General features: G+C 45.8%; 1 protein-coding gene across 1 annotated transcript; it reads right to left on the bottom strand.

Annotated features, from left to right (window-relative positions):
- Nucleotides 1-860: 860 nt before the first annotated feature.
- Nucleotides 861-25,991, bottom strand: ITPRIP (inositol 1,4,5-trisphosphate receptor interacting protein). The gene is made up of 3 exons (XM_062580532.1): nucleotides 25,873-25,991; nucleotides 20,702-20,809; nucleotides 861-6,576 (listed from the first exon to the last, which is right to left on the bottom strand). Exon 3 carries the CDS (start codon nucleotides 6,562-6,564, stop codon nucleotides 4,915-4,917), a length of 1,650 nt encoding a protein of 549 aa, XP_062436516.1. The 5' UTR covers nucleotides 6,565-6,576; nucleotides 20,702-20,809; nucleotides 25,873-25,991; the 3' UTR covers nucleotides 861-4,914.
- Between the last annotated feature and the right edge of the window lie 1,466 nt (nucleotides 25,992-27,457).

The raw sequence follows: 27,457 nt of genomic DNA, 5'->3' as shown, positions 1-27,457 counted from the left end.
AAGTCAGCTGCTCAGTGAAGAGAATTTTACTGAGCTGTGGGGTTGGTTTGTTTGTTTTTTAAATAAACTTTCACTAAAACAAACAGGACTGCTGCTGAACCCTGGGCCACCGCACTCTCAGTTTCCATTTACCGCAGTGTGGTTGACCATGGGAAAGAGTAACTCCTGGCTAGGTAGACTTGCACTACAACTCTAAGCCAGTGACTTCTGAGACCTGTTCAATGCTGATTCATCTCCAGAGATCACTGGAAGGCAGAGTCATTAATTAAAGGTGCATAGAGCATTCTGTGGAGCTGGGAGAGATGTCACCAAAGAAACAGAGTTTTTTCATTGTATGAATTTATAAATAGCTTTGGATTTCTTTCCAGAGCCAGAACACATTAGAATAGTTCCCTTAAAACATCAGGGAATGAGCTGAGCTGGAGGCTGAATAAGTGGGGGGATTGCTGGAATTTGGCAGTGGATACCTGTAAAACAAGCAGGTAAAAAGGATTCTTCTAGCAGAACTAGAAATTCAAGAGATCTGATTCAGCCAGTAAGGGTAATACCTACCAGCAGTATTTGAGGCCTGCCACAAAAGGGCGTTTTTTGAGCAGAGATACCCAGAATAATTATTTTGAATTCCTATGGATTCATATTCCAGGTAAGTCTGATATCCCTGGCATTATTCTAGAATAGCTGTTTCACTTTGCACATTTCATCTTATGCTGGAACAATTTCTATATACTGTCTTACATCAAAGGGAATTTTTCTATTGGATTTACTGTGCTAGGATCCCATCTGACACATCCCAACTTGATCCTTCTGCTCCCTCAGAAATTTTTTGGGGGTGAGTAGAAATAAAATAAGCTTCACACATCTTTAGATTTTGTAAAGACCACCTTTATTATAAATAAAGCTACATGAGAAAATTATACAAATTCAACAGTGTCCTGCTATAAGAGCAGCAGTTTGAATACAGCATCCTGTATCTGTGTAGCTTTCGAATGTAATATTTTCTGTACTTTCCAAAATCATGGAAGGAAAAACTTGGTTTGGAGGGTTTTGATGTTATTCCTTATCTCAAATGTGTTGCTAAGATAGCCCTTCATACTGCAGTCTTGTTTCTGTGCTAACGTTACCAAAAAAAAAAAAAAAAAAAAAAAGACTAATAAATAGGGCTATTTACCGTATAGTCCTATGAGAACAACTAACCCCTCAGGGATCAGCAGTCAACCTGTTAAAGGTGGGTAAATTCTCATTTCCTCGCCACAGAGAGAAAGTTGCAAAGACTTGGCATTAAAAATTGTCTGGTGAATGATCACCAAATCCTGATGCTTGAATGCTGGATGTTTTGTATTCCTTTACTAAAATACATCTTTATGCCCTCCCCATGCCCCATAACTACTGTATGCAGAACAGCCCGGAGAGAGAAGCCATGTCCTGCAGTTGGCACAAACTAAAGAGTGAACTCCCCACAACTTCTCTTAGATGACATTCAGCTCCTATATAATAATAATAACCATAGGCCCAGACATTTCCTACAGGAATGACTCCTCAGGCTATGTTGTAGATCAGTGCCTGCTATCAACCCATCACTAATTGCACTACTTCCAAAGAACCTGTAATAAAAACCACAAGTGGAGGGTAGAAAGTGGCTGAAACCAGCAGAAGGCTATAGGAATTCATCTGGTTAACAAACAGTAAGAACAGTTCTGAGACACAAGAAAGGGGTCTGGGTAAGGCAGATCACCCTTCCTTAGGATCTCCCACGGTAATCAGGATGTTACCAAAGAGACGTTGTATGTTTCTTGCTCGCGTGTCATGTACTGTTGTGTTTTAAAAGAATGTTACTCAATTTTAAAGCACAAAACCCACCTCCCCCCTTGCCCTTTGAAGCTGTTTTCCAGTGAATACCCAGCAATACTTCAGTTAAGGCAGAACTAAACATAGCCACAACTAAAAAGTCTTAGGACTTTTTCACTTGCTGATAGTGAATGAGTGATGGAGCTGAACTGTCTTACAAACCTTTTTAATGAAATGTGTGTGTGGTCTGGTTACTAATAGGGCTGGTACTTGGTGGATGAAGATTTACTACAGGAGGGACAAGGCACTGCAAGGAATGATGTTCTTCACGTGGCCTCCTTGTAGCATAGCAGAGATCTGATCCAGAGAAATGCTGTGTACCTGCATCTCACCAGATGAGACCAAGTATATACCTGTAGGTATATGACCTACAAAGCCCTGAAGCTTGCTGGAGCACAGCTTATTAGCACAGAGCACTTCTCCCCACCAGACAGATATGATTGGTTCCATTATAGCCTGAATGCACAGAAAAAATCTCTTAAAAGAGCCTCAGGGCAAAGTAAACATATTGCCTGAAAGCAAATTAAGCCAAGCAATTTGCTTTCTGGGGAGTCAAATCCATAAATTCCTTGGTTCAGCTCCAGTATGGATTCAGCCAAACACCATACGAACATGGGGTCAAGTTAGGTTTAAGAGAAAACATGCACACACAGAGAAAATGAAAAACAACCACGTCAATCCAAAATTCAATCCATTTTTCAGTTTAGGCTCCCTTTGAGTCTAAGCAGCAGTGCGTGGAGTTGTGTAAGTCAAGTTTAGGCATGTTTACAAACTCACAGCACTGGTGTTACACAGCTTTGCTCTACCATTTTAAGAGGGAAGTTAGATTATTCTGTTAAACAGGCTTTTCTTCTCATCCTCCCCCTACTCTATCTTATATAGAAGTTATTTTTCAACCCTGAGTGTCATTTCCTGAGAGACCTGGGTCACGAATTTGTTTCTGTTCTTTGGGCAAGCTAAATTTAGACTCCTGGCAGGAAACGGCAGAGAATTTTTCATTTCTCCTGGGCTGCACCAGGAATACATTTAGAAGCAACTTAGACCACAACTGCTTCAGTGTGACCCGTCTGCAGGCAGCCTGTGCAAAACTGGATCTGGTACAGCTGCTGCAGAGTATAACTTGAGCAGGTAGGCATGGCAAATTGCTTGAGTTTGCAAACATGCTACTCGGCTTCCAACGTAGCCTTCAGGCTCCAGTATTCACCCACTGTTCCTGCGCCTTTACTTGTCGCTACCTGCTTGTTGCGTCCCTTGAAATTGTTCCTGTGCCCTTTCCTGCTGTGGAAGGCTTGCTTAGTTGTGCTGATGAAAGCCAGGGGCTTTCTGGTTAGCGTTAGCAATTAGGTCTGTCCTGTTGCTCTGCCAGCCCTGGCAGTCTCCCAGGCAGAGATCACCAAGGATGCTGAAGCAAACACTGGGCTGATGATTCAAGACTATTTCCTAGTGGGATAAGCCAGCAGCCTCAGCTCTCATTTTGCTTCCCTAGTCCTCATTTTCTGCTCACCTTGTGGGTCTCATCAACCAGAACAACTGTCCATTTGTAAACAGGATTCAGAGAAGCCTAGTGCAGGAACATTGCAGGAAATCCTAGTTTAAGAATGTTGTAGATAAGGCCTTACCACAGGAGGCCATGCCTCAGGGGACTTCCAAAGGCAGATCTAGAGACACCCTGTTTTGAACCCTGCACAAAGTACGTAAAGGAGATGAGCTACTGGGCACTCTGCTCCAAAAAAAGCCACTGTGCCAGGGCTCAGTAACCTCTTGACACCGCAGTAACATGCTGCTTCCTGAGGGAGTTCAGCCACCTCTGCCTTGGAGATTTCTGCACACATTTTTTTAGCAAATACCCTGAGATTCTCCATCCTGAAAGCCTCCAGAAGCTGTCATTTCCCCATTGTACTCTGGTCTCAGCAAATCACAGTCCACTAGCTGGGGCTTCTGACAGAGAACCTCATTGGAGCAGCAGTGTTAAGAAGGACGGAGGAAATCCTACAGGGAGGCAGACAGGCTGCTTTTGCCTGGGTTCCTGGGAGCAGAAGGCATGACAGACAGACCACAATGCAGCTGTAGAGATAGTGTTTCTAAGCTGTGCTCTGTGTGTACCTCTTTCATCCCCTCTTCCCAACTTAGAGTCATCTTGCTGGCTTTGACCTTATTAAAACCCTGCTGGTTCTCAGACTTGCTGCCCAGGGATAAGGAAGACAAACAAACCAAAAAGCCAACAAGAGCGTTTCATTCTTTTAGCTAAGGTGGCCGTGGAAAACAGCCAAAATGAAATCCCACTAGCCATCACACCATGAAGGAAATGAAAGACTTAGATGAAATGGTCTGAAGAAACAGACTGCCTGTTCTGCTACATTTCCCCCACCACCACCACTATGGAGAAGAAATGTGCAGGGTGCAGGAGACAGGTGTTTTGAAGGACAGGACAAGCTTTTAAAACTACTGCTGCAGTAGTAGCCTATCAAGCAGGCTTTTCTACAACTGCAGAGCCCTTGCAATTAAAGAACTCTAGTTGATTTAAAGATCTCCAGTTGAGATCTGCACATGGGACCTCAGCAGTGACTCTCCTTCTACACTAGCATTGAGTTTCATGTTATGCTTTGTTGCAGAGAGCTGCAGAGCTCCTGCTGTTTGCAAACAGACAGGCTGCCGCAGTCCCCAAATCCTTTCTTTGATTCCTCCACCCTTTTCTTATCTCTCCTTTCCAAAGGAAATGAAGTTTTGGCTACCTCCACTGTTTTGCATTGCAGGCATCTGAATAAATTAGTCATACGGGTTGCTCATTACCACTGTGTCATGACTGAGGCAAAATAGAAAAATATATTCTTAGCTGCATAAAACCCAGCCAGCACACCAGTGGAGCAGAGGCTCGCTTTTACACCACATCTTCCAGTTTCTCCTTTTCTTACCCATATCCCTCTCCCATACTGCAGAAACCACGGCCCAGGACAGCTTCAGCTCCAGACAACAAGCTCTACTGGCAACGTCAGTTGACTCCAGGAGGCTTTGAAAAGCTGCCCTAGTGACTTGTGATTAGAGGAACAAGTGTTTTCCTGCTGGTTTTGGTTAAAGGGATTCTTTAAGGATCCCATTTGTGTGTGCTAGGGGAATGTGCACTGTGTACTCATTTATCAGCGCAGATGTGTTCCTGAGCATCTCATGGAATGTGTCCACTGTTTTCCTGTAAACATCCCTGTTTAACACAAAGGGACGGAAAAGGTTGAGAGGTTCAGCCCTCTGGAATATGATGGGGAAACCCAGCTCTGCTGGTACCTTTCTGTTGCCAATGAAGAAGTGGCAGAGTTTCTTTTCATGCAAGCATTTCTCCAGGAATTTGAACATGTCTTGCAGACGGGCCTCCAACTTCTCTGGGGCCCAGTCCTGACAGGGACGCACCAGTAGCAGATGCAGCAGCACGGTCTTCAGGTGGTAGTTGGTGAGTCCACTTGGGCCTGTGAAGCTGCACTGCTTCCCGTGGAGGAAGGAGAGGATCTGAAGGCAGCTGACATGGCAGGCATTGGCAGGCAGTGTTTTGGAGACCAGCTGGATGAACCTCCTCTCGTATACTGCGAAGGTGAGAAACCAGTGAGTGCTGGAGGGCAAGTCTGCTGCCAGACCACTCCGAGGGAAGTGAGAGATGAAGTAAACATCAGAATTCTCGTACTGCACCACAGGGGTGAGGTTGAAGGCAATTGATTTCCCTGACCTAAATTTTATCTTCAGGGCCCCTGGGGAATCCAGGAGGCTGAAGGAAAGGTCGAATTCGTACTTGTGGGAGATTCTGTTCCAGGCCTTGGTGACCGCGATCTGGAACCACTTCATGACTTGGTCCGCATCCAAATATTGAGTATTTTTGAAGCACAGAAGGTCTTCCATCTCACTGCTGGGCCTGGTAGTATTGGCTTGGCTATGGAGGAGACACAGCATATCTTCCCCTAGTTTAGTCTTGTCACAGATGCAGCCTGCCATACCTTCATCTGCCCTGCAGACCTTGATAGTGCCATAGCCTTGTTCATCTGGGGGAAAAGAATCGCCAGAGCACCAGGTCTGGGACCGGAAACAGTATGGCTCTGGTGGGGCAAAAGGCACTATCAGATCACAGACGAAAGGTTTACGCACTCTCCAATTCTCATACATGCTCCCCACACCCATGCAGTCCTCCACTTCCATGTCAGCATCCCGGTTACAAACACTCCTCAAGGCCTCCAGCAAGTCATCTGCAAAGCCTTCCACCATCTCCCGCATCCTCGCCATGTCTCCGGTGGTACCCAGGATGCGCTTCTCATAGAAGCTGGCCAAGACAGCCTTGTCAGGGAAGGTCACTCCTTTAAATGCGTTCCCCAGGACTGCCATATCATCCTCTTCACCTCCTGTGTCCTGCCAATTCCCTTCTTGGAAATCCTGCCTCCAGAGCTCGATCAGCAGGAATATGACCATGGAAATTGCAGTCCACATATCCCACGGGACCTTTTCCTCTTTGCTTTCCTCCTCTACCTTTACAACCTTTTCCAGAGCCTTCTGCCTGGCTTCATGCCCTGCAATTTCCTGCTCCAAGCGCAACTGCTCCAGTCGAAGGCTCTCCTCTCGCTCCTTCATCTTCTGGATGATTTCTTCCGTGTTCTCGAGGACAGTGCCATTCTCTTTAGGAAAGAGGAGCGGGTGGTTGACGATAGCTGTAATCACCACTAGGCATACCCGGAAGATTCCTAGAGGCATGGCAGTTCCTTCCTTGAAAGAGAAAGAGAGGGAAAATGACTCATGACCTGGAGTATATTCCATCAAGAAGAAAAAATGAAAAAACTTCCCACTTAAATAAAAACTTTAGCAACCCTTTCTAACCCTGAAAAGCATGCCTGAATCTGGAAGCTTGTAGGCCCATGGCTGTGTCTGTCAGTTATTAGCTAAGCTTCCCAAGAAGTCTGTATCAGACAGGCACGGAGTGAAAATAGAGGAGTTGGTGACATCAGACTATCTCTGTGGATGGCGAGGGTGAAAGTTTCCTTCTCTTATCACCAAATCAACTTCTAAAACCGAAAGAACTGTGAGGGTTTTTGCTACAGTCATGAGATGCTGTTGGAATAGTGTGGGCAGGCACATGCTTCCTCCCTCCTTGAAAGTTCACTGGACTGCAGAGAACAAAAGCAGATATCCCTGGATCTAAAAAAACAGAGCTGGTGATAACCACTGCTTTCTCTCAACATGAGGCTAAAGTTGCATTAAGATGGACATGGCAACAGCATAAGTAGGGCTAGCTTGATCACTTACGCGCAGCCTGTCAGGGGACCCACACAGCTACCTTGGATCAGGGCAGTCCTCACTGCTAGTGCTGGTTATGGACACCTAGGTGGGAACAAGCCTGCACAGTTTTGTGCTTCTCAGCAGGCCATACAGGCAAAACTCTTCCTGCTTTACAACAGTGTCAGGCCCATGCTGTGGCACATCCTTCCTGGCCCCTATGATGCTTCATGACTGTTGACCCTGGAAAAAGGGCAGAGCCAGAAAGATTGCTAAACTGGAAAGGGTTTATTTTAACTCAATGTTTTTAAAAGCATCAGGCTGTTTATTTTTGGTGCTTACTTGGCTATCTATCTGTGGAAGACATTAATAAACACCGCTGCTTTGATCTAAGTAATCTCCTCCACACACCCCCCTTCACAGCTGTACTCGGAGCCAGCTCGCTCCTATCTGAGGTGGCCTCGGTACTGTTGTGAAACGCACCCAGGCTCCTGCCGTCACTCTGCTCATCTGCACACACATCTCACATGTCACCCTTTCACTGGCTCTTGGCATGACTGAAAATACCATAGTGTTTTGGGATTGCTTTGTGTGGTTACTGGCTCTGCTGCTCAGACTTCACGTTTAATAAAGCTTTCCGTGCCTTGGGGGTCACTGTGAAAGAATTTAACTCCTAGTTTTCTGGGCACAGTCCCTTTACCAGTGCATTTACCTGGCCCTGATGAAGCCTCCCAGAGGTTTGGGTCAGAGATGTTTGGACTAAAGCCTGGGCTGTTTCCTCCCAGCTGACTCTTTGCTTCTTGAGGGCTGGCACCCCTATCAATATCTCACATGCCTTCTCAGGGCAGTTCAATCTGGGAATGTCACCTAGTGCTGAGAAGTAGCAAATTCACAAGTTCTTCTTTCTAGCAATGTCTCCCCTCAGTTCTAGCACGGGGAGATTAGAAGGATTAGAGAAAAGCAAGAGATTTCTTATTACTGCTGGGACATTTTTATTCAGCCCGTGTATGTCTCAAGAGGGTGTTTGAGAGAGTTTCTGCTACAGAAATAAAGTCTACCAACAGAATAATCTAATCATTTAGGCCAGAAATAATTATCTCATTCCTGACAAACCAATCCATTCTGCTGTGGGTTTCACTGAGAGCCAATAGATGGTAAGGCACCTTGCGTGTACTGCAAGCTCAGGACTGCAATCTCCTACTCCCGCAATAGTTACCTCCTGGCCCGAGCCCAGCTTGCTTAGGTGCCACAGAAATCCTGCTGTCCCAGCATCTGGACAAGAATAAGAACATCTCTGGTAATCTCATTTGTGCCTTAAGAGAGCACGCGATGAAGATACATCTGTTCAAGTGGGCCTTGTTATCATTAGCGCATAGCAAACTGCTGCCTTTTGACTGCAGGAACCTAGGTTTCTGCTGGGTGTGCTTACTGTATATGGGAACTGTATCCTTCAGCATGCAATTATTCCTGCTTACGAGAGGACTGGAATAGCAAGGGAATGGAACAGGACTGAGATGCATTGCCCAAGCAGCAAGATGCTCACATCATGCTCAGGATAGTAAGTGCCCCTCCCTGTGTAACATTTACTAACAACATTTACTCTTTTTTTTAGATCCCAAATACATGCACAGATGCATGCACTTACACCAGCATTGCTCTGGAGATGTTTTCCTGCCTTTCTCATCCTTTCTACACTTAAATTAACTCTTTAAGTCATTAAGTAATGAATTAAAGCTGAATTAATGCTCAAAGCTGGATGTTCCAGTTATTCTCTGAGCTCCATGCTAGGGCAAAGTTTAAAAGTAAGCTGAAGTCACCCTGTATTGCAAAGAGCTTTATCAGTTTGCAGGACAGGGCAGGAAATGCTGGTGGGCTCCTTTTCTTGCAGAGCATATCTGCTTTCCAAGGTTAAAAATAACAGGTGCCTCATCTTGCAGTTTTGACCAGGGTGACATTGCTTCTTTGCCCTGCCAGACCTCTGTCCCTGCAGATGGCATGTTTTATTGTTACCATAATACTTCCTAAATGCATAAGGCTGTAAGAAGCCAGCTTCCTTTGGCCCAGCTGCCCATGGCCACACCACTTCCAGGGGTTACCTGTCCCAGAGCTCTGCTAGCAGAAGAGTTCAGGCCAGAAATCCCCAAGTCTATCACTGGCCAGGGCAGCTGAATTGCTGCCCTTTTACTGCTGTAGCTAGTTCACACCAGAAAATGTATACTGCTTTAGCTATACCATGGTAGCCTCAGTAGCTAAAGAAGTCAAACATTAAGCCCAGTTAAGGCTTAAGGTGAATGATGTTCTGTGACCAAAGTCAGCAGAGTCTGGCCTTGACAGCTGCAAGGATGGTATAGGCAGAGCGTTCCCACGTCTCATCAGACACAGGTTTCCTGGCTAGTATGGAAAGACTAAATAATACAGGTGAAACCAGTAGCACTGCCTGCTAGGCCAGTCTTCATGTATCAAGGGAGCTTCCAGCACTTCTCATAACAAAGGACGCTCTTTTCCCTTGCTTTTAACTTCAGCCCAAGCAATTTAAGGTTGACGATAAAAATATTTATATCTGCCCTGGCTGAGGCAGCTTTTGTGTGGAGAAGAGGAAGAAAGTTCAAATGTTTCCAAGCAGACTAAGAAAAAGAAACAGTAATGCTTTATCTATATATCATTTTTTGCTGTATTTCAATAAATATATATTGCTATATATATATCACATATGATCAATGTAGATACAAGGTTTAAAACAGCAAGTTCTCAAAGCGATCTTCAACTTGTTCCAATTTTCCATCTCTGCTAATTTTTATCTATTCAAAGCATATAGGCGATAGGCTTCCATCTAACTACGTTTTACAGATCTTCTTATGGTAGTTTCAGGACTCTCAAAACCTCCTCTAACTTAGTACACTGGTTCTCGTGGCATTACAGGCAGGCCACCTCCCTGAGCCTGCCCTCACCTGGGCTTTTTCTGAATGAGAGTGTGAAGATCTCCCCCTTCCCTCCCCCCCCCCATGCTCTCAAGAGCACAAAATGGGGAAAGAAACGGCGAGAGGGAGAGGAAAGCAGCATGGGGAAATAAGAAGGGCTGGGGCAAGTGGTGTGTGAGGCCCAACCATCTCTCCCCTCGCCCGGAGCAGCTGGTGCTCAATGACTGTAGCTATGCAAAGTTTAGTTTTCTGCACACTGCTGAACACGTGACGCTGCTTGTTCAAACCTGCCTCTGACACCAAAATTATTAGTTTCCTCCTGGGCATTTCCACCTCAGTATCTGAACGCTTCATAGATTTTAAATATTCTAAATAACCCTGAGAAGTGAGGGGGCAGGTGTCCTCCCTGCTCTCCAGCGGGGGAGTGAGGACACAGAGAGATCAAAGTAGCTGATAGCTCTGTTGCCAGTTAGAAACAATTATCAGGAGCATCCTACAGCAGTTTGCACGTTCAACGGCTTCACCAGGTACAGCCGCAGCTTTCAACGCTCAGCTCCCAGGTAAGTTAGGCCTCATTCTTTCAAGCCTAACGCAGCCTCTTGGCTGCATGATCCTGTTCAGCCCTGCAGGGGCCCAGTGCAGGTCCTGAATGATGCAGGGACCCCTGAGAAGGCGAGGGAAAAGACACTGTGAATATGCACTTCAAGAGGGCGTCATGAAGACACATGCACACAGAGATCAGTTCACACACTAGCCATTCTGTAAGTGCTTCGTTGCGTGACTCAGTAATGTTTGGTTAACCTGCTTGCCTGTAGCATGGTTATACTTAGAGTGTGGCAAAGAAAGAGAAGCAGTACACTAAATTTGCAGGTGCATAAGCCTTAGCACAGGCAGGACGTGGTTTGGCTAAGGTCAAGCAACGGCTGAGAAAGTCGCTGCATGGGGCCCGAAGCCTTCTGCTCAGAAGAGCGGGCTAAATTCTGTTACACTGGCATCATAAAAATAAAGAGTGGAGTATGCCCAGGGACGCTTGCCACAAAACTGCTTTGGGAAAGGATTCTTCATGTTTGCTGCATGCAAGCAGTGCCAGCAATGCCCAGGCTGGAATGCAGCTCTGGAGCATGGTCAGTTGAACAAGATCTGACCCGCTTGCCACACTGAGTCCCTGGGCATTGGAGTAAAAGCAGAGTTGTGCTTCTTCATGAACATAAATTCGTCCTCCTAACCCTAACAACTGGAGCGGAGCTCTGTACACCAGCTCTGCCAGAGCCTGCGTCTCTCCAGTAACTGTCACTGTATTACCCAGGCTACCCAGGCCCCTGAGCACATGGCCTGAAGGAAAAATATATGCAAAGATTATTACAAGACAAAATAAAAATAGCCATTGTATTGCTTCCTGGCTGTAGTCAGCCCCTAAAGACAATTAGTGGCTGTGGTGCACATTAAAGCAAGCGGTTTTGCTTAGTGATGTTTTGTGTGTCATGGGGATGGAGCTCAGCTTTGCCTTCAGCTTGTGCCTTGAGCGTCTCCTTTTTGCCAGGGAGTATCACTGAGCTCTCCTCCTCTTATGAGATGTTTGTGCAGGTTGATTTGAGGGCAGCTACACATCCTGTGGGAGTGTGTAGTCTCCCCCTTCTCACCAGCTTCCCTCCTATAGGGTGTCTCCTGGTGAGTGTCAAGGTCTTCTGTAGAGATGATGATGCTCAAAGCCAAAATAATGTCCTGCCCCTTCCATCTACGACACCCTCAGCTTTTGATTTATAATTCTTAAGTATTTCTCAAGTTCAGCTTCAGACTCTTTTGCCTGCTGGGTCTTGGCAATGGAAATGGAAGAGATTCGAACTGCAGCCTGAAAAGTTGCCTCCCTCTAAGCTGGTAGCCAAGCTGTTATGCCCTGAGCCCAGATAACCCTCCACTCTCTCCAAAGACATGGGAGAATATTTCCCTTTCATTAATGGCTCCTTTCCTTTTCCAAGAGCATCTCATACTTCTACAGTTTTCCCCTGTTTAAATTTTGAATCATGGGAAGCAAAACATGCTATGGCTGATCTTTAGCAATAAACTAGGTAAGAGCAAGTTGATGCTTCGATTCTTAAATTAGAAAAAGAAAGGTTGCTGAATGTGGTTCAGTGATACACTGAAATATGCCAAGACGTCATTTATGACACACTCGATTACTTCCTGCAATTTGGGTAACACAAAAGGCAATGAATAGGTAGTTGCCTCATTGTGTTTCAGTTTGGTAGGCTGTAAAAAAGAGGCGATTTGAAGAGATGATAATAACTACAGCTGGCTGGGGGCTTTTCTCATTGAAAGCTGCCAAGTTTTTGAAACTAGAACTTCCTAGGAACCAATATGATTTCTCAGAGTCTTTTAGGAAGGTCTTTGAGGTCTGGAATGGTCTCTCCCACTTGTTTTGCCTGGAGAGATTAATATCCCAGAACAGCCACTAAGCTGCGCTTCGGACACTCTTGCTAGGAAGACGTGAATTTCTAATTTAGGGATCTGGGGCTCAGCCTAGCCCAGCCCAGCTCTGTTCCCTAATCACTCAGCTTCTGGGAGCCCCGTGATTCTTCTTCAGCCTTTTGGCCTTCAAGAGTATACTCTGAAAACACTTATACTGCATTTATGAAGATCCAATCAAAACACAAATTAAACAGCTTTAATATATATAAAAAAATTGCCAGCTTTTAAGCTTGTTCAAAAGCCTTTGCAATACACTACTGCCTTCTCTAGTTTGCATATACCATTGCCATCTCTGCAGGTATTCAGAGTTTTGCCAGGCTGCTGCAGAGAGAAGTAAAGTTTCTTCTTACTGGGGACTACAGACTCTGAATGGTAAGAGACATATACATTGAAAGAGAATTGGGAATTGTAAAGAGATTGCATCTGTATTATTGTTCCTGACAAAAGCTTGGAAAGATGCACTTAAATTAGTCAACAGTGCACCGCTGACATCATTGCTATTCTACCTCCATCTCCCCATCGACATTTACAGAGCAATCAAAAGGCCTTTGCTGGCTCAGGATAGATAGTGAGGGTGGTTTTCCTTCCAGCTGCCACATATAAAGCTTCAGGTATAGACATGCACTGGATGGAGGTCCCTGGAAAAAGACTAAAGTACCACTACAGAGGGTAATCCTGCTAAAGATATCAGACTTGTCTCTGCCATTAGCTGCTGGGAGTGTGTTTGCTCAGATTTTGCCTGTTTTGCACTGAGAAGAACCAGAAATCTTCCAGGTTTTAATTTTAAAAGCACATATTTAAAAACAGCACACATCTCTGCCCTTAGAGTCTGATCATTTACTTGGGATGAGGGAATTTGGTGTTCAAGCCTCTCCTCCAATTTCAGGAGGGAGCACACTGATTTAAACTTTGTGTTCTTCCCAACCCCTGATGCTGCCGCCCTCATCACTTTGTTGTTTTCAGGTCGATATTCTGCTCTCCAGGTCATGCAGAAGAGCTACATTACAAAACAAGAGTTTCTAGGTTCATCTGAGTCAGAGAAGTGGGGCTGCAGCACCAGGTCAGGCTGGCGTGGCGTCAGACCCTCGGGGGGGCTGCAGGGCCCTCGTAGCCAGGGCGAACGTGCAGAGCCTACGTACTGAAACACACCCCAAAGTGATTAGGAGTTTATTAATCCAATCTATCCTTTCCACCCAGCTGCATAAGCATTAGCACACGTGGTTGTGTCTAGTTTTTAATCTCAGGGTATCTCACGGCATAACCACACACAGCATTGCTTTGGCAGCACCCAGCGCAGCACACCCAGAGAACAAGCAGTGCAGGAAAAGGCTCCTGCTCTCCCATCTCTTGAACATGCAGTCAGCAGTAGCACAGAGAGACCAGCCAGAAAAATTAGCAGCCATAAAACACAACACACAGCCTTAGCAGCACAAAATCCTCTTGTTATTTCATCCTCTAAGAAATTGAATTAAGCTTATGGGCAGCATACAGGACATTCATGGGATGAGCTACTGACAGGGGACAGAAAGTACCAGCTACAATTCATGCTCTGATTTGCCCTTTTGAACATTATATTAATGCTGTGAAGTACTAAATTTCAGTTGCAAGCACAGTTAGAGTTGGTTCTGCATAGGTTGATGGAATGAAGCTCTGTCTTTGGTTCTCTACCAAGGCCATCAACAGAAAGGACCAAATACATCAGTACATGAGGTGCAGAGGCTTGGATGTTGAGATTGGTACCAGAACTATGTTTTGAAAAGAACAAGCCAGTTGGTGAGGGTAATTTGCTTGAGATTACACAAAGTGGGTATGGCAGAGCAAGGGATTGGATCTCAGGATCACATGCTTTACAGTCCTACTACTCGTGCTTTGACACGGCACACTTTCTTAGCTCACCACGCAGTACTTAACTGGAACACATGAGAGCAGTTGCCTTCCAGAACATGCCTAGGAAGCCCCACCCCTGATTAGATGCATGGCCATAGGACAGCAGTTGGACAAGGCCACTTGCCTGATAACTATTGTTCTGCCATTTGATTGAGAACATTAGACTTTGTAACATCCGTGAACATCCTGTCTCAGGCCTGTTTCAGTGTCAACAGGGTCAGTTGCACGCGGTGCAACTGCGTCGGACATCCTGCTCAGAAGGTCTGCTGCGGACATTCGGAAGCAATATTTTCCTCTCGAGGTCACCAGATCAGGTATTTCCATGGAAATATTGATGGTCATCCTGTGTACAGGACTAGGTAGACCTCCCTTCCCATGCATAGGCAGACTAGGGGCAGATAAACACGTGAGCAGCACAGACTTTGTTCAGGAGGCAGATGCTACCATGTGGTCGAAGGCCCAGCAGAGTGGGTACTTTGTGGGCTCCAGGATGCCTCACAGGAAGAACTTCCAAAGCTCCAGGTGCAGACTGAGCAGACGAGTGTCTGACTTATTCTGGGAAGGACAGAGAGTTTCCCTCGTACCTTCCCGTCGTTCACTATCTTTGCCTTTAGGAAGCTTTTCTTCATGCCTAGTTAAATCTTCCTTGCTGCAGTGTGAACTCGTAACCTTCCAGTGACCACTGTGTAAGAGTAGGACAGACTGCTTTTTTTCCTCTTTGCAGTAGGGCTTAATTTATTCCCAGACCCTTCCTGCTGCTCCTGCATCAGCCTTCTCTGCATACAGATGCATTTTTATGATCTTCCCAGAAAAGCCCATGATCTCTCTTTCCCGCCACTCCCCCAAAACGTTTACAGAAGAAAGAGTGGTCTTATCATGGCATAAAAGGAGTTATTTGCCTTCTAGGACTCTTTTCCAAAACCCAAAGAGATGTGGTACCTGTTAGATTTTCAGTTTCATCACTGAGTTGGAGGGTTTATCTGGATATTTCTGTCACCATTTCTCATGTGCCATTGACAAGAAAATGGTTCTGGTCTTCCCTTTCTGCTCCAGAAGCTAGGAGCCACTGTCAAGGATGGGTATAATAGCTATTAAATAAGTGCAAAACCTGGTCATGCCCCTGAAATACTCACTGTTTCACGTTAAGGCTGGCACAAGAGGGGATGTACATGGAGACCATAAGACAAAGCTATTAGTGTGGTGAGTATGTTTCTCAGCATCCTGAACGATGCTCTGCAAGGCCTCAGGTACCCCCTGCTATGGCTGAGAAGGGTTTTTATAAATTGAAACACGCTGCTGGCTATGAGAGAGGCATGAGGGGAAAGGTAGGAAGTGCGTGCATGTGGCTCCCACCCACGTACTTAGCTGTTATGGTGGGATCCCAGCCAGGAAGAGTCTGGCTTTTCGAGCCAAATAAATTCTGCCTTTTAATTGTGAGAAGAACAATTGGAGCGGACTGAACTTTTGCCTTTTTACGAGGACAAAGAGAATCCCACCAAAAAAACCCCCCAAAGTTGGCTTACTAATCTCACCTGTTCCCTCCCTCTGTACCCGAATGGGACAGGCACCGGGACAATAGCTGGACCTTTCCTTGCACCATCTTCCATTGGTGCAGATGGACACGAGTGACAATGACCCCCCATTGTTTTATCGAAGCTTGATAATACCAACTGCAATGTACGGAGCAATGTCACAGCACATGTGCTCAGTGGCTCACATGGGGCCCCACTCTGACTATTGCTCTCTGTCATCTAACTTTTCCCTTTGTACACGTAGGCAGCTGTGGCTCTTAGATCTGAAGCGGTCAGTCATCTCACAGAAAGGGAAGTAGGAGGGAGGTGAGAATACAAAAAAGGGTTCAATTGCCAAGAAGCTTCTTTAAATCTACCCTCCTTTCCCCAGTTAATTCTCAAAAGGGTGGAGAAAATCTAACTAGTGCAGTTAAATCAGCCAGTGGTTATTCTGTCTCTGCCTGTTCTAAGGTTAATCAAAGCATACTCACTACATCCCTGCCCATCCAGGTAAACTATATATTGTACATCCATTGAAACGAACGCTTCTGTATTCAAAGGGTTGTAGTAAACATCATTAGAAAGCTGGTTTCCCAGCACGGATACATCATTCCAGCACATCCCAGAAAAGCACATGTGGATCTTGGCACAGCTCAGATGTGACTTGTAGAATGATTATATTTTACATGTGAAACTACAAGGTCTCATTTCAACCATTAACAATGAGCACTTACGTATTACAGACCGTAGAAAGTCTTGAGTTGCCACATGCTTCCATATTGAGATGCTGAACTTTTGGAAGCAAAAAGAAATTGTCATTATGGGCTGAGAATTTGGTTGATTCAAGATCTTCTACTCCATCATAGCCTTGAATCAGTGACAAAGTAGCACAGCTATGTCAGGGGACCTGCAAGCCTATGTATCTAGTTTAACAGGGCTCAAAAATATTCGGTGGGATCAGTGGTTTGTATAATATTGGACTATTGTTTTGATAACTAGTTACAGCTGTTGGTATTCAAGCAGTTAGGGAGGCACAGCATTAAAAAGTTGGCAATTATAGCAAAAACATCACCACGAAAATGAAAAGCAATACTTTATTCTATTGCCTGAAATCCTAGCTTTTATATAAAAGATGCTGTAGTTCCCCAATAAAGCAAAAAACAGGCTCTGAAAATGCTGCAGGGATGGATAGAATGTGTGGAGAGAGAGAACAAGAAAGCACTCTTAGGGCAATGTCCTGCTTCCTCTGCTGTCGCTGGGATAACTGTCCTGATCTAAGCAGAGGCACTCCACATTACACAAAGTGTATACGGGAAGAAGCAAGCCCTCTTATTTCACTACCTGATGACTCTAAAAATGAACATAAGAAATAACTTGAATGCTTTCAGAAGCAGTAAACCCATTCTTGGCTTACTAGTCACGAACCTAAAAATTGCCAAGAGACACATGCATGCACAAATATGTTGGCTGCACAGTACTGCTGGCTAACCCTGATTTTTAAAACTAGTTTGAATCAATACAAGCCAGAAGAGAAAATAAAAGTCATACAAGTAAACAAATTGTCCCACTTCCATACAATATTTCCACGAGGCTCATCCTTTTATTATCGTAAGCATTTTCACCCTAGGATGCGGCTCAGAAACCAGCCTATTGCTACATGCACCCATGAGGTATATAATAATTTTCATGTGTCTTTTGCTCAGTCCCGACCAAAGAAGCCATCTTTAAGCTCTTCCTTTCCCTGAACAGTTTGCTAACTGAATGCTGGGAAAGAATATCTCTAAAAGAACCTTCACGGGATAAAAGTGATGCAATGTTCACTGTTGTAGCAGAACTACTGAACACACATGTGAAGGCTGTGAAGCCACGTGGTTTTCATTTGCGACATGTGTGTGGTGAACACAAATGCTTGCTTCCTTTAAAAAATAAGCACAACAAAGGAAGGCTTTGTTTGAAAGCCAAGGGACAGCCTCTTTGCCACAACTGAAGGCTAATTTACAGTGCAATGGGAACTGTGAGTCATAGCTGTGAGGCCCCTGCTCACGGGCACAAAAATCCCCTTTGCTAGAGCAATCAAGGAGCTTAGCTTAGCAGCAATAACTGCTTAGGGCTCGGCATGGTGATCTGAAAGCTTCTAGGACAGCAGCAAATGCAAGGCTGAGCTAAGAACACGTTTTGGACGACTTACGATGCAGATACATCCCTCTCAGTCAACATTTCCTCCCAGAACTCCTTCTGCATTCAAATTCACAACCGGCACTTGTTCCAGGTGTGAAGTACCTATGGCTCAACAAGGAGGTTGGATGAACTTCAGCCAGGGCCTTCAGACTGCCTTTCAACCTTGACTGGAAGAGGGTGGCCTTGATACTTAGACTGAGCATAACCAACTCTCTAGGTAGGCTTGGAGTAAAGCTCTACATCCCTAAGTCATCTACAGTGCCAGATAATTTACGTCACCATGTGTTACACAGATTTGCACCTGAGGCAAATACCCATACCATTGTCTTCTCATGCCAGAAGAGGGTTTGCTGATTGATTTCAGCTACCCAGAAAATAGAGACCTAGCTCATCCTTGCCTCTACTAGCCTTCACAAAGAGGTGTCTTCTTTAATTTTTATGAATGTATTGCAATCTGCAGCTTCAGAAGTAGCTGTACTACAGAAAATTCCAGGGAAATCACCTGAAACCAGTAGTAGTCAAGAGCTAGTGATTTGGAAGGAAGCATTTGCCCTAAAAAATAATACATATACATATATGTATATATATCTGAATGCAGATACACACATAAATATAAGCCCCTCTGGGAAGTACTATATTGTAAACATTAAGTTTCACAGGAGGTTTGAGAACATCTTAGCTCCATCTCTGGTCTATATTAACATTCAACAGGAGTCTAAAAACTGGGATAAAAGAGCTCTCAAGAAGCTCTCTCTCTCTCTCTCTCGGCCTACAGGCAGGGCTTATGCTGCCTGGATGATTTCTGGCAAATTTTTGTCTACTGTGTTCTGAAAAGCTTCCAGCAAAACACCATGTCTGCTTCACAAGACAGTCTAGACTAGCGCTTAACTACCTTTCCCTGTAGGAATGACTGCTAATCACTGCACGTGCTTTTTCCAAAAGGAGGTATAAACCCTGACGAGGTTCTGGCACATACATGTGACATTTTGTCTTAGGGAGCTGCTGCCTTCCCCACAGGCAGCGTGGGAACTTTTTGCTCCTACTCCTAATCAGGTGCTCACCAAGCACCACCAGAACCTCTGTGATTTTGAAGATCTGAAAGCAAAAGTCTCCAGCCGGGGGTCTGATTTTCATTGTTTTCATTTGCTTCTGTCTACAAACCGTACATTTTCAAGTGATGGTACCACCATCTTTTAGGGCAACCCAGGGAAAGATGCAGCTGGTTACACAGCTGGCTCAACTGACGTCTTATAGCTAGTACATGTCACTTTTCTGTTTGGGTGCAAGAACCTTTTCTACGTGCCTTACACCATAGTTTTGAAAGGGAAAGAACGGTATGCTTTTATTTGCCAGGCAACTGAAATAACCATATGAATCATAGATTGTGCCTAAGTGGGCTTAAATTCAGAAACAGTTGGCTTCTGTGGCCCTCAGCCTTGCCAAATGAAGTTGTTTTTTCCAAGCCGCATGCATTGCAGTGGGGTGTATCAGATATTTTCATTATTTATGCTGAAAAAGCATCTCTGCCCTGAGGCAAATATCACTGATACAAATAATATGCTGGATCAGCCAGAAAAACCTGCCTCTAGAAGAGGGATAGTAATGAAAGATGGTGGGGGAAAGAGAAAGCGCCTCATTTGCACACAGGAGGATGGCAAGGGGCCAACTCTCACAGCTTTAATCTGGGCAGGTTAGAAGAGCCTGCCAGGAAATGCTTTGGAGTAGAGCTCTGCCAGAGCAGAGCAGCCATTTGAACCAACTGGGATGGGAAGAAGGGGACAGACACCACCCAGTACAGGAGCAGATCCAGAATAAATATATATATATAGATATAAAAGGTAAAAATCATACGAAATAGCAGGTACTTAAGAGCTGCAGGAAGACATTCTAGCAACCAGGAGTGCTGTTTTGCTGGCTCCCTATACTACCAGCTCCATTTCTTCCCTTTCTACCACTGCTACCCACGAGCCTGCTGTCACACACTTGCAGTTCAGCATTGCCAAAGGTCGGAGGCTCACTAGACAGCTCTGCTTTCAGTGGGTTTCCCAGGGTTTCTGGTACAAATTTCGTCCAGACCATTAAAATCCCTGACTAAAACATCACTGACTTGTAAAAGTTGCTATTTCACTTCCATCCAGGCAAAGCTCTTGCCTCTGCTGTCATCGCTTACTAGTCCAGGCACTTCCAGGAGTCAGATCTCCCCGACACCTGGAAAAGGGGGCTCTAGTGCTCTCTCGATCTTGGTAAGGTACCTTTGGAAAGGTCTCATGCACGACAGTAAATGCAGCAGCAGCTGCATTTGCTGCATGTCTGCAACGTTTAGCCTGTTTCTCTTTGTCATCACCCTCTGCTGTCCTCACCCCTAATGATACCACACAGAGCAATTCTAGACCGAATGCCAGAAGAGAAAAGCTTTTAACATTGAACTTCCAAACGGAAGCCATTTCCAAATTAAACCTTCTCAGTATTGCTACACTGGGTGGGCTTCACAAGTGCTGTCTGACCCTCACTGCTGGGAACAACACAAAGGTTAACTAAAACATGAACCACATCACTTTCCTTCTGGCACTTCTGCTGCATAGCTCAAGATCTCCTAGTGACAGCTGTTTTAGAGGTTTTCCAAATCATGGAAAGGAGAATGACCCCTGGTGCACTTACCTGCTACAGGACTTCACAGGTGCTCATGAAACGTCACATTACTACTACCAGTGCAATGCAGAGAAGACTTAAATTCAGTCACTCACCACTGAAGCATAGCCAGTAAGTCTGCAAAACACAAAGAGAATGAATGAAGAAATTCAGGCAGAAGATGAGTGCATAATGTAGTTATGAGATTAAATCACTCCCTTACTTAATAAAATGAACATAGAAACTCAAGAGACCAGAAAAAAAAATTCTTTGAAGTGATCATGGAAGAGTTAAAACAGCTTCTTTCATGAGAAAATGTGCAAGTCACACCACAGGTCTGTCAGCATAGCAGACAGATCAACAGAAGAGGAACTCCCTCCTCAGGCTCTATCCTCGTCCACTAACCTTCTCTTTTAAAAATGGATTAGGGCCAAATTAGCAGCAGCGTAAGTTGTAAAGCCTGGGACCGTTGTCTGGGATTAGCTTGTCTCAGGGAACATGTTTCAAAGGAGCTCGCAAAGTAGAAATGCTTGCTAGGTGGGCTTGGTTTAGCGAGCTGATGGGAGAAACAGGAAACACAAGAGAAGACACAAGAAATAAGTCTAAGAGCATAACGGAAGATGTGAAATGCAGAACCACAAAAGATAAACTACTCATTTTAGAAAGGGAGTGAACTGAAGAAATATTAGATGAAACAGGAAACAAAGTTAATTTCTCTGAACAGAAGTAGAAGTTGATTGGCCAGATAAATTAGTTGTGTGCAGATAAACAAAACAGTTATGCAGCTACGCATGGGGAGCTGCAGAAGAGGAGTCTACCACCCTCATAACTAGCTGTGATCACAGCAACTTCAAACCCTCTCACAGCCTTGATCCAGAGCCTAAAGAAATCGGGAACAGCCCTTCTGTGGGCTGAGATGAGCTTTGTAGCAGGGTCCTTTGAGGACTCAGTATTAGGTCAATGCATCCTTGTTCTCCTCACTGCCTTTATGAGAATGAAGATCACTTCAATCTGGCAGCCCTTGGGTAAGAGATTGATCAGCCCTCCCTCCTCCCATGAACCTGCTTTGACCAGACACATGTGCAGTCTCACTTCTCCATTTCATTCTTTGTCTGTGAGGCTAAATTGACAAACTGGTCCAAATAGCAGATCTCTGCCCTGATCTTCTAGTGTATCAGGAGCACCATGTCACTATAAGCAGCAGCACAGGTTGCCACTCATGGAGCACTGCAATCCCAGAAAAGTTGGATCCATACTGTACTGTATGGCCCCAGTATACATCTGTCAGATCTCAGGGCCTGCAAAGACTGGTGGCTCAAAGCCCATAAGCTACAGCAGGGACTTCAGCTCCAAAGAAAGGAGCTGAAGAAGAACTGAGCTGTCAGACAGGGAGAAGTGCAGGGAACTGGTGCTAAGGGACATGTCCTTTTGGACAATAAGTTCACCATAAGACAGCAGTGTGCCCTTGTGGCCAAGAAGGCCAGTGGTATGCTAGGTTGCATTAGGAAGAGCATTGCCAGCAGGTCAAGGGAGGTAATCCTCTTCCTCTGCTCAGCCCTGGTGAGGCCACATCTCAACCACTGTGTCCAGTTCTGGGTTCTCCAATACAAGAGAGACATGGTGCTACTGAAGCAATCCAGTGGAGGGCTACTATGGTAATTAAGGGACTGGAACACTTTTCATGTCAGGAAAGGCTGAGAGAACTGGGACTCTTCAGCCTGGAGAAGACTGAAGGGGGATCTTACCAATGTCTATAAGTATTTGAAGGGAGGGTGTAAAGAGGATGGGGCCGGACTCTTTTCAGTGGTGCTCAGCGACAGGATGAGAGGCAGCGGGCACAAATTGAAACACAGGAAGTTCTGTCTGAACATGAGGAGAAACTACTTCACTGTGATGGTGACAGAGCACTGGAAGAGGTTACCCAGAGAGGCTGTGGAGTCTCCTTCTCTGGAGATATTCAAAACCCACCTGGACGTGATCCTGTCTAACATGCTCCAGGTGACCCTGCTGGGGGTCTAGGGGGATTGGATTAGATGATCTCCAGAGGTTCCTTCTAACCTCAACCATTCTGTGATTCTGTGTTCTCACTTGTTAAAATATTTTTTTTAACTCAGCAGTTCAGCCAGGGTCTCCCTCTATTACTATTTCATTATGGATGTGGAAGAGATCCTGATTGGAACAGCAGAGGATGGTTTAAGGTCCCAGTTGACAGAGGATCCATCTGCTCTTTATCCTCACATGCTGGCAAAAAACAACTCTTCCTCACTCAGAGGCAGTCCAAGGCATATGGCACAGGTTTTAGTTTGGGTCAGCCCCGTATGACAGCTTTTTCTCCATGCCAGAAATCAAACACGCTCTTGCTCCAACAAAGCTAAGCTGCTACTTTGGTCTTCAGGACACAGCAGTAGGAGTTGTTTGTTTCGCCAAACCACCAGCCAGAAGAACACAGCACAGCAAGGATGGCTCAGTCAACTTAGAGTTGTCCACATGTGCATGGAAACCAAAACACTTGGGGAGGTGGAAGGCCTGTTCCAGCTGCACCCCTGGACTAGCTTTTCTTCCAGTCTTGGCTACCTGCCTCCCTTCCTGTTTCCTGTGCTGAGGAGTGAATGGGCAGAAGGTTTTGCTTACACAGCTGAGTCGGCATCCCTGCTAAATGTGGAATTCATGGCCTTGCACACAGCAATGCCGCCCAGCATGCACCCTGGCCACTCTTCCTCCCTCTCTCCAGCCTGAAGACCACAGCCTCTACCTCTCTGCACCACCCACTAATTAAATGTTCTGATGGAAAGTATGCTATCTGGCAGCAAACTCACTGCTTCCAAATGTAAAGGGATTATAATAACACTTAGGAGAGAAAGAGCTGGCCCATCCAACAGTCTGTATTAAAGGGGGTCTGGAGGAGCAACCTGGTAAACTTTCCTCAGATCCCTTCCACATTGCACCATTGTTATGGATTAAAATTATAATTCTATGGAGCTGAGAGTGCAAGAGACAGTATATTGCTGGGAGGTTCATTCAGATTCCTTATGGATTTCAGGTGGATCAATGCTTCCCAGAACAACTGCTTCTTAATGTTCTTGTTGATGGAGACTGAATTTTATGCTTACATTTTGCCAGAAGTGTGGCTTTAGAGGGGATGCAGGAGAGAGCAGTAGAAACTGGAAAAAATAAACCATCCCTTTTTCTGGTGCACTCATTGCATTCAGGGAACTGATTTAAGTTATCGGCAAAATAATTAGTGAGCTATGGCATAATCCAATAAGTGTGTTTGTGGTATTGCTCTAGTTGCAAAAATTTATTTACAGGCAAGCTCCAAGATACTGAATTAGCAGTCACAAGGTAGGCAGTTGTCCTGCTTTAATGAAAACCATAAAGTTTTTGCTTAAAAAACAAACTCATGAATTCGTTGGATTAGCTCACTGAACACTAGTGTTACATTTCTGCAGGTCAGATTTCTTCTCTCTGTTACTCACTGCCACGTAACTGGGGTTGCAAGCACAGACATACGTCAGCGACCTCAGTGTTGCAGAGGCACCCAGGAGCTCTTATTCTCATGGAGTGAATCAACAGAATCCAAAATGGGACCATAACATGCAGTTTTGCTGGCCCTAATTGTCAGAGGGCCCAAACCAATCACTCAGGAAGAGCAAACTACTCCAGTCTGTGACCAGGGCTACTTAGTTGGACCTGGAGGAAGCCAAGGCTCATCTTAACATACTGCAGTGCTCCAAGCAACAAAAAGACAAAGACAGTTAGGTGGGGAGGAGTAATCACCTGAGCTGTTGTTAAACAGGTAGAGCTTCTTCTGTGCGCACAGGTTGATTCCTCCTTACAGATACTGCTGTTTAAAACACGAACCACTAGGTTTTGCACACCCTGCTCATGCAAAAATATTGTGATCTACTGACTAGGAGCCAAGAATCCCTCAAAGTTGGCCATGGAGCTGACTCTGGCTCTCTGACTTTTCACAAATCAATTCACCTCTCTCCACATCTGTGGCAACCACAGTAAATACCTGTATTCCTGATGTGGGAGCACTGTGAAGTGTCTGTTGTGCTTAAAATGAGGTTGAAGAGAAGGTTTTAAGTTTCCATTTCTATTTCCAATACCCTGGTTTTCCTCAAAGATTGAAGAAACCCCTTTCAAGTATGCCAAGGAAGACTGGGACCATAGGTTTTGAAAGCCGAAGTCTATGAAGGTGGATAAAATAACATTAGTCAGAGCTGCAAAAGGGCAGTGCAGCTTTATCATCACCAAACCAGGTAACTCACAAGCCTAACAAAAGCCTGCTACAACTGCTCTCCTCACTCAAGTGCTGCTCAGCTACCCAGCTCAGGTTCCTGCTTAGCAGCTTACGGCAAATACTTGTGTCTGAAGAAGATGTTCTAGTATGGTTTAGGCCTATACATCTTTATCACAAGCACACTGTTAGTAATGCTTTCTCAGAGACAAGCCTGGTGCTCATCTTCCTCCTTCCTGATCACATAACAGGCACCAAAAGCAACATGTCCTATTTTTCTGGATGGTTTTAACATGGCAGTTCCCAAGAGAACTGCTTCAGTGGAAGACTGCTCCTTCATACACACATATACGCGAGCAGCACTTCCGCTAAAAGCACTGTTCCTCCTCCTAGTATTCAGCAGAGAGAGCTAAGAGATCTGAGAAGAAAGGCAGGAAAGTTTCACAACAGGTTTAACCGAAGCCACTCGTACACAACGCTGAACAAGCAACAAGGCTCAGTGATGCATTTTGCATCGGCTGTATGTTCCCGGGATCACCACTGGCATACGGACCCCACGTGCTGTGGGTACCAGTAAAAAGTGGCGGCTCCAGGGACTCCATTCAGCGCGACTTGATCCTGCAGAGGGAATGAGATCCCTCATTCAAACGTGCTCCGCTCAGGGTGCTACAGACAGCCCTACGCGGGGCCACCGGAAAATAGGCTGGTTTCTCTCCTTGTACTGGTTCCTGCTGGGCTGCTAGGAGAGGAAAAGTTGGAAGATCTCCGCGGCCTGCAGAAACCTTGGCGGGTGCAGAAATCTGCCTCAGGGGCGTGATTCTTCCCGATGCCTGAACACCCGTCGAGCCCGGTCACACACTCACAGCTAGAGTACAGAACACGCGTTTAGCAGGCGCCTCCACTTCACGGAAAGAACCGGAGAAGGGCCGCAGCGGCACAACCTGTTGCAGAGACTCACCAGCAGCAACGGCAGCGGCTCCCGCAGTTTTGCTCCCCAGAGCGCGGCGGCAGCGCCGGAACAGCCCAGCCGCGGCGGCGGCGAGCGCCCTTCCCGGCCCGGCTGCTCCGAGCCGCCTCGGCAGCGCCCGCCCCGCGGCCCCGCGACTTACCGGCGCCGCCCGCTGCGCTGCGCTGCGCTGCGCTGCGCTGAGCGCGGCGGGGCCGGGCCCGGGGCCGCTGCAGGGAGCCCTCCGGCCTCCTGGCCCGGCGCGGCGGCTCTGCCCGCGGCGCGGCGGCGGCTGCCGCGGGGGAAGTGCAGCCGAGCCCGCCCAGCCCGTGCGGAGCGGCTTCGGTTTCTTTTTCTGCTTTTTTTTTCCCCTCTCCTTTCAGCCCGGCTGGGGCAGAGCTGCTTGTCTGAGCCCTCCCCCAGCTCCCCTATTAGCTTCGCAGGAGGTTTCGTAAGGAAGGGATCGCCAAGGGCAGGAAATGCGCTCATGTCGCTTCCCAGAGGTATCCCGAGCTCCTGGTGCTCATGCCGGGGAGCCAGGAAAGCAGCTTGAAGAGTTATTTCCACTTCTTATCCAACCCAATGGCCAGGAGATCCCAGGGCTGCCGAGCCGTTGTCCCTTTCAAAGCTGGCACAAGTGGGAACCGGTGAATCTGCCCGACAGCTTTAGAGGTGCAGGGGTGTCATTAGTTTCATTTTACGGGTGGGGGAACTGAGGCACTGGGTAGCCCAATGATAAAGAAAGGCCATAAGGATGGCTTAAAATAAATTGGTTTCCAAAAACTGCCCTCATTCAAAGATTAAAATGCCTCTTTGCAGTTTCTAACAGATAAATAAGAAGTTTGCTAAACAACTATCAGTTCCACAAAGAAGCTTAAGGGAAACACATTTGAGCAACATCACAGTAACATCGATCTGACTCAGAGGAACTGTACAACCTTTGCTGCACTCTTCCTGTTTTCGTAGCATTGTGGCTAATGTTGTACGTTCAGCACTGTTGTGGCATGTTGCACATCCTCCACTGCTGCCGTTTCGATGCTTTAAGCTCAGGCAGTAAACATGTGCTGCACAGCCAAACATCCAGTGTTTGAATTTTGCCAATAATCTGCACATTAGGTTACTCTAAGACTTTGCTATATCAAAAAGACAAAAGACACCAGGCAAACATGGTGGTGTAGCTTTGCACTGAAGCCATCTCGTTTGTAAGTGATAACTAGGACTGTTATTTTGGCCTGTCCTTTGAATTTCCTTAAGTGCTTATCGAATTAAGTAACAGTTTTAATGTTATTCAAAAGGCTTGTGTTCACAAATGTGTATGTATGGGTATTATTTCCTGAGTGTCTGAATCAAGTTTATTCAAGTTTATTGGCAACCTGGGTGTTGTTACTACATTCCTTTCTCATTATACAGTAATCTACGAGAATTATGTGTAGCAAGAGCAATACTGGAATCTCTCCACTTGTGCGCTGCAGGACTCAGCCTGTCGTAGTGCATTATTTATTTCCCCTGGGAACTTCGCAGCAGGAGAGAAACCAGATTCTCCTCCAGGATCACAGATATTGGTAACCTAAGCTGAAAAAGAATAACCATTAAATGT

The sequence above is a fragment of the Rhea pennata genome, chromosome 7 (genome assembly GCF_028389875.1).
Source record: "Rhea pennata isolate bPtePen1 chromosome 7, bPtePen1.pri, whole genome shotgun sequence".
NCBI lineage: Eukaryota > Metazoa > Chordata > Aves > Rheiformes > Rheidae > Rhea > Rhea pennata.
This window is presented reverse-complemented; position numbering and strand designations above follow the sequence as displayed.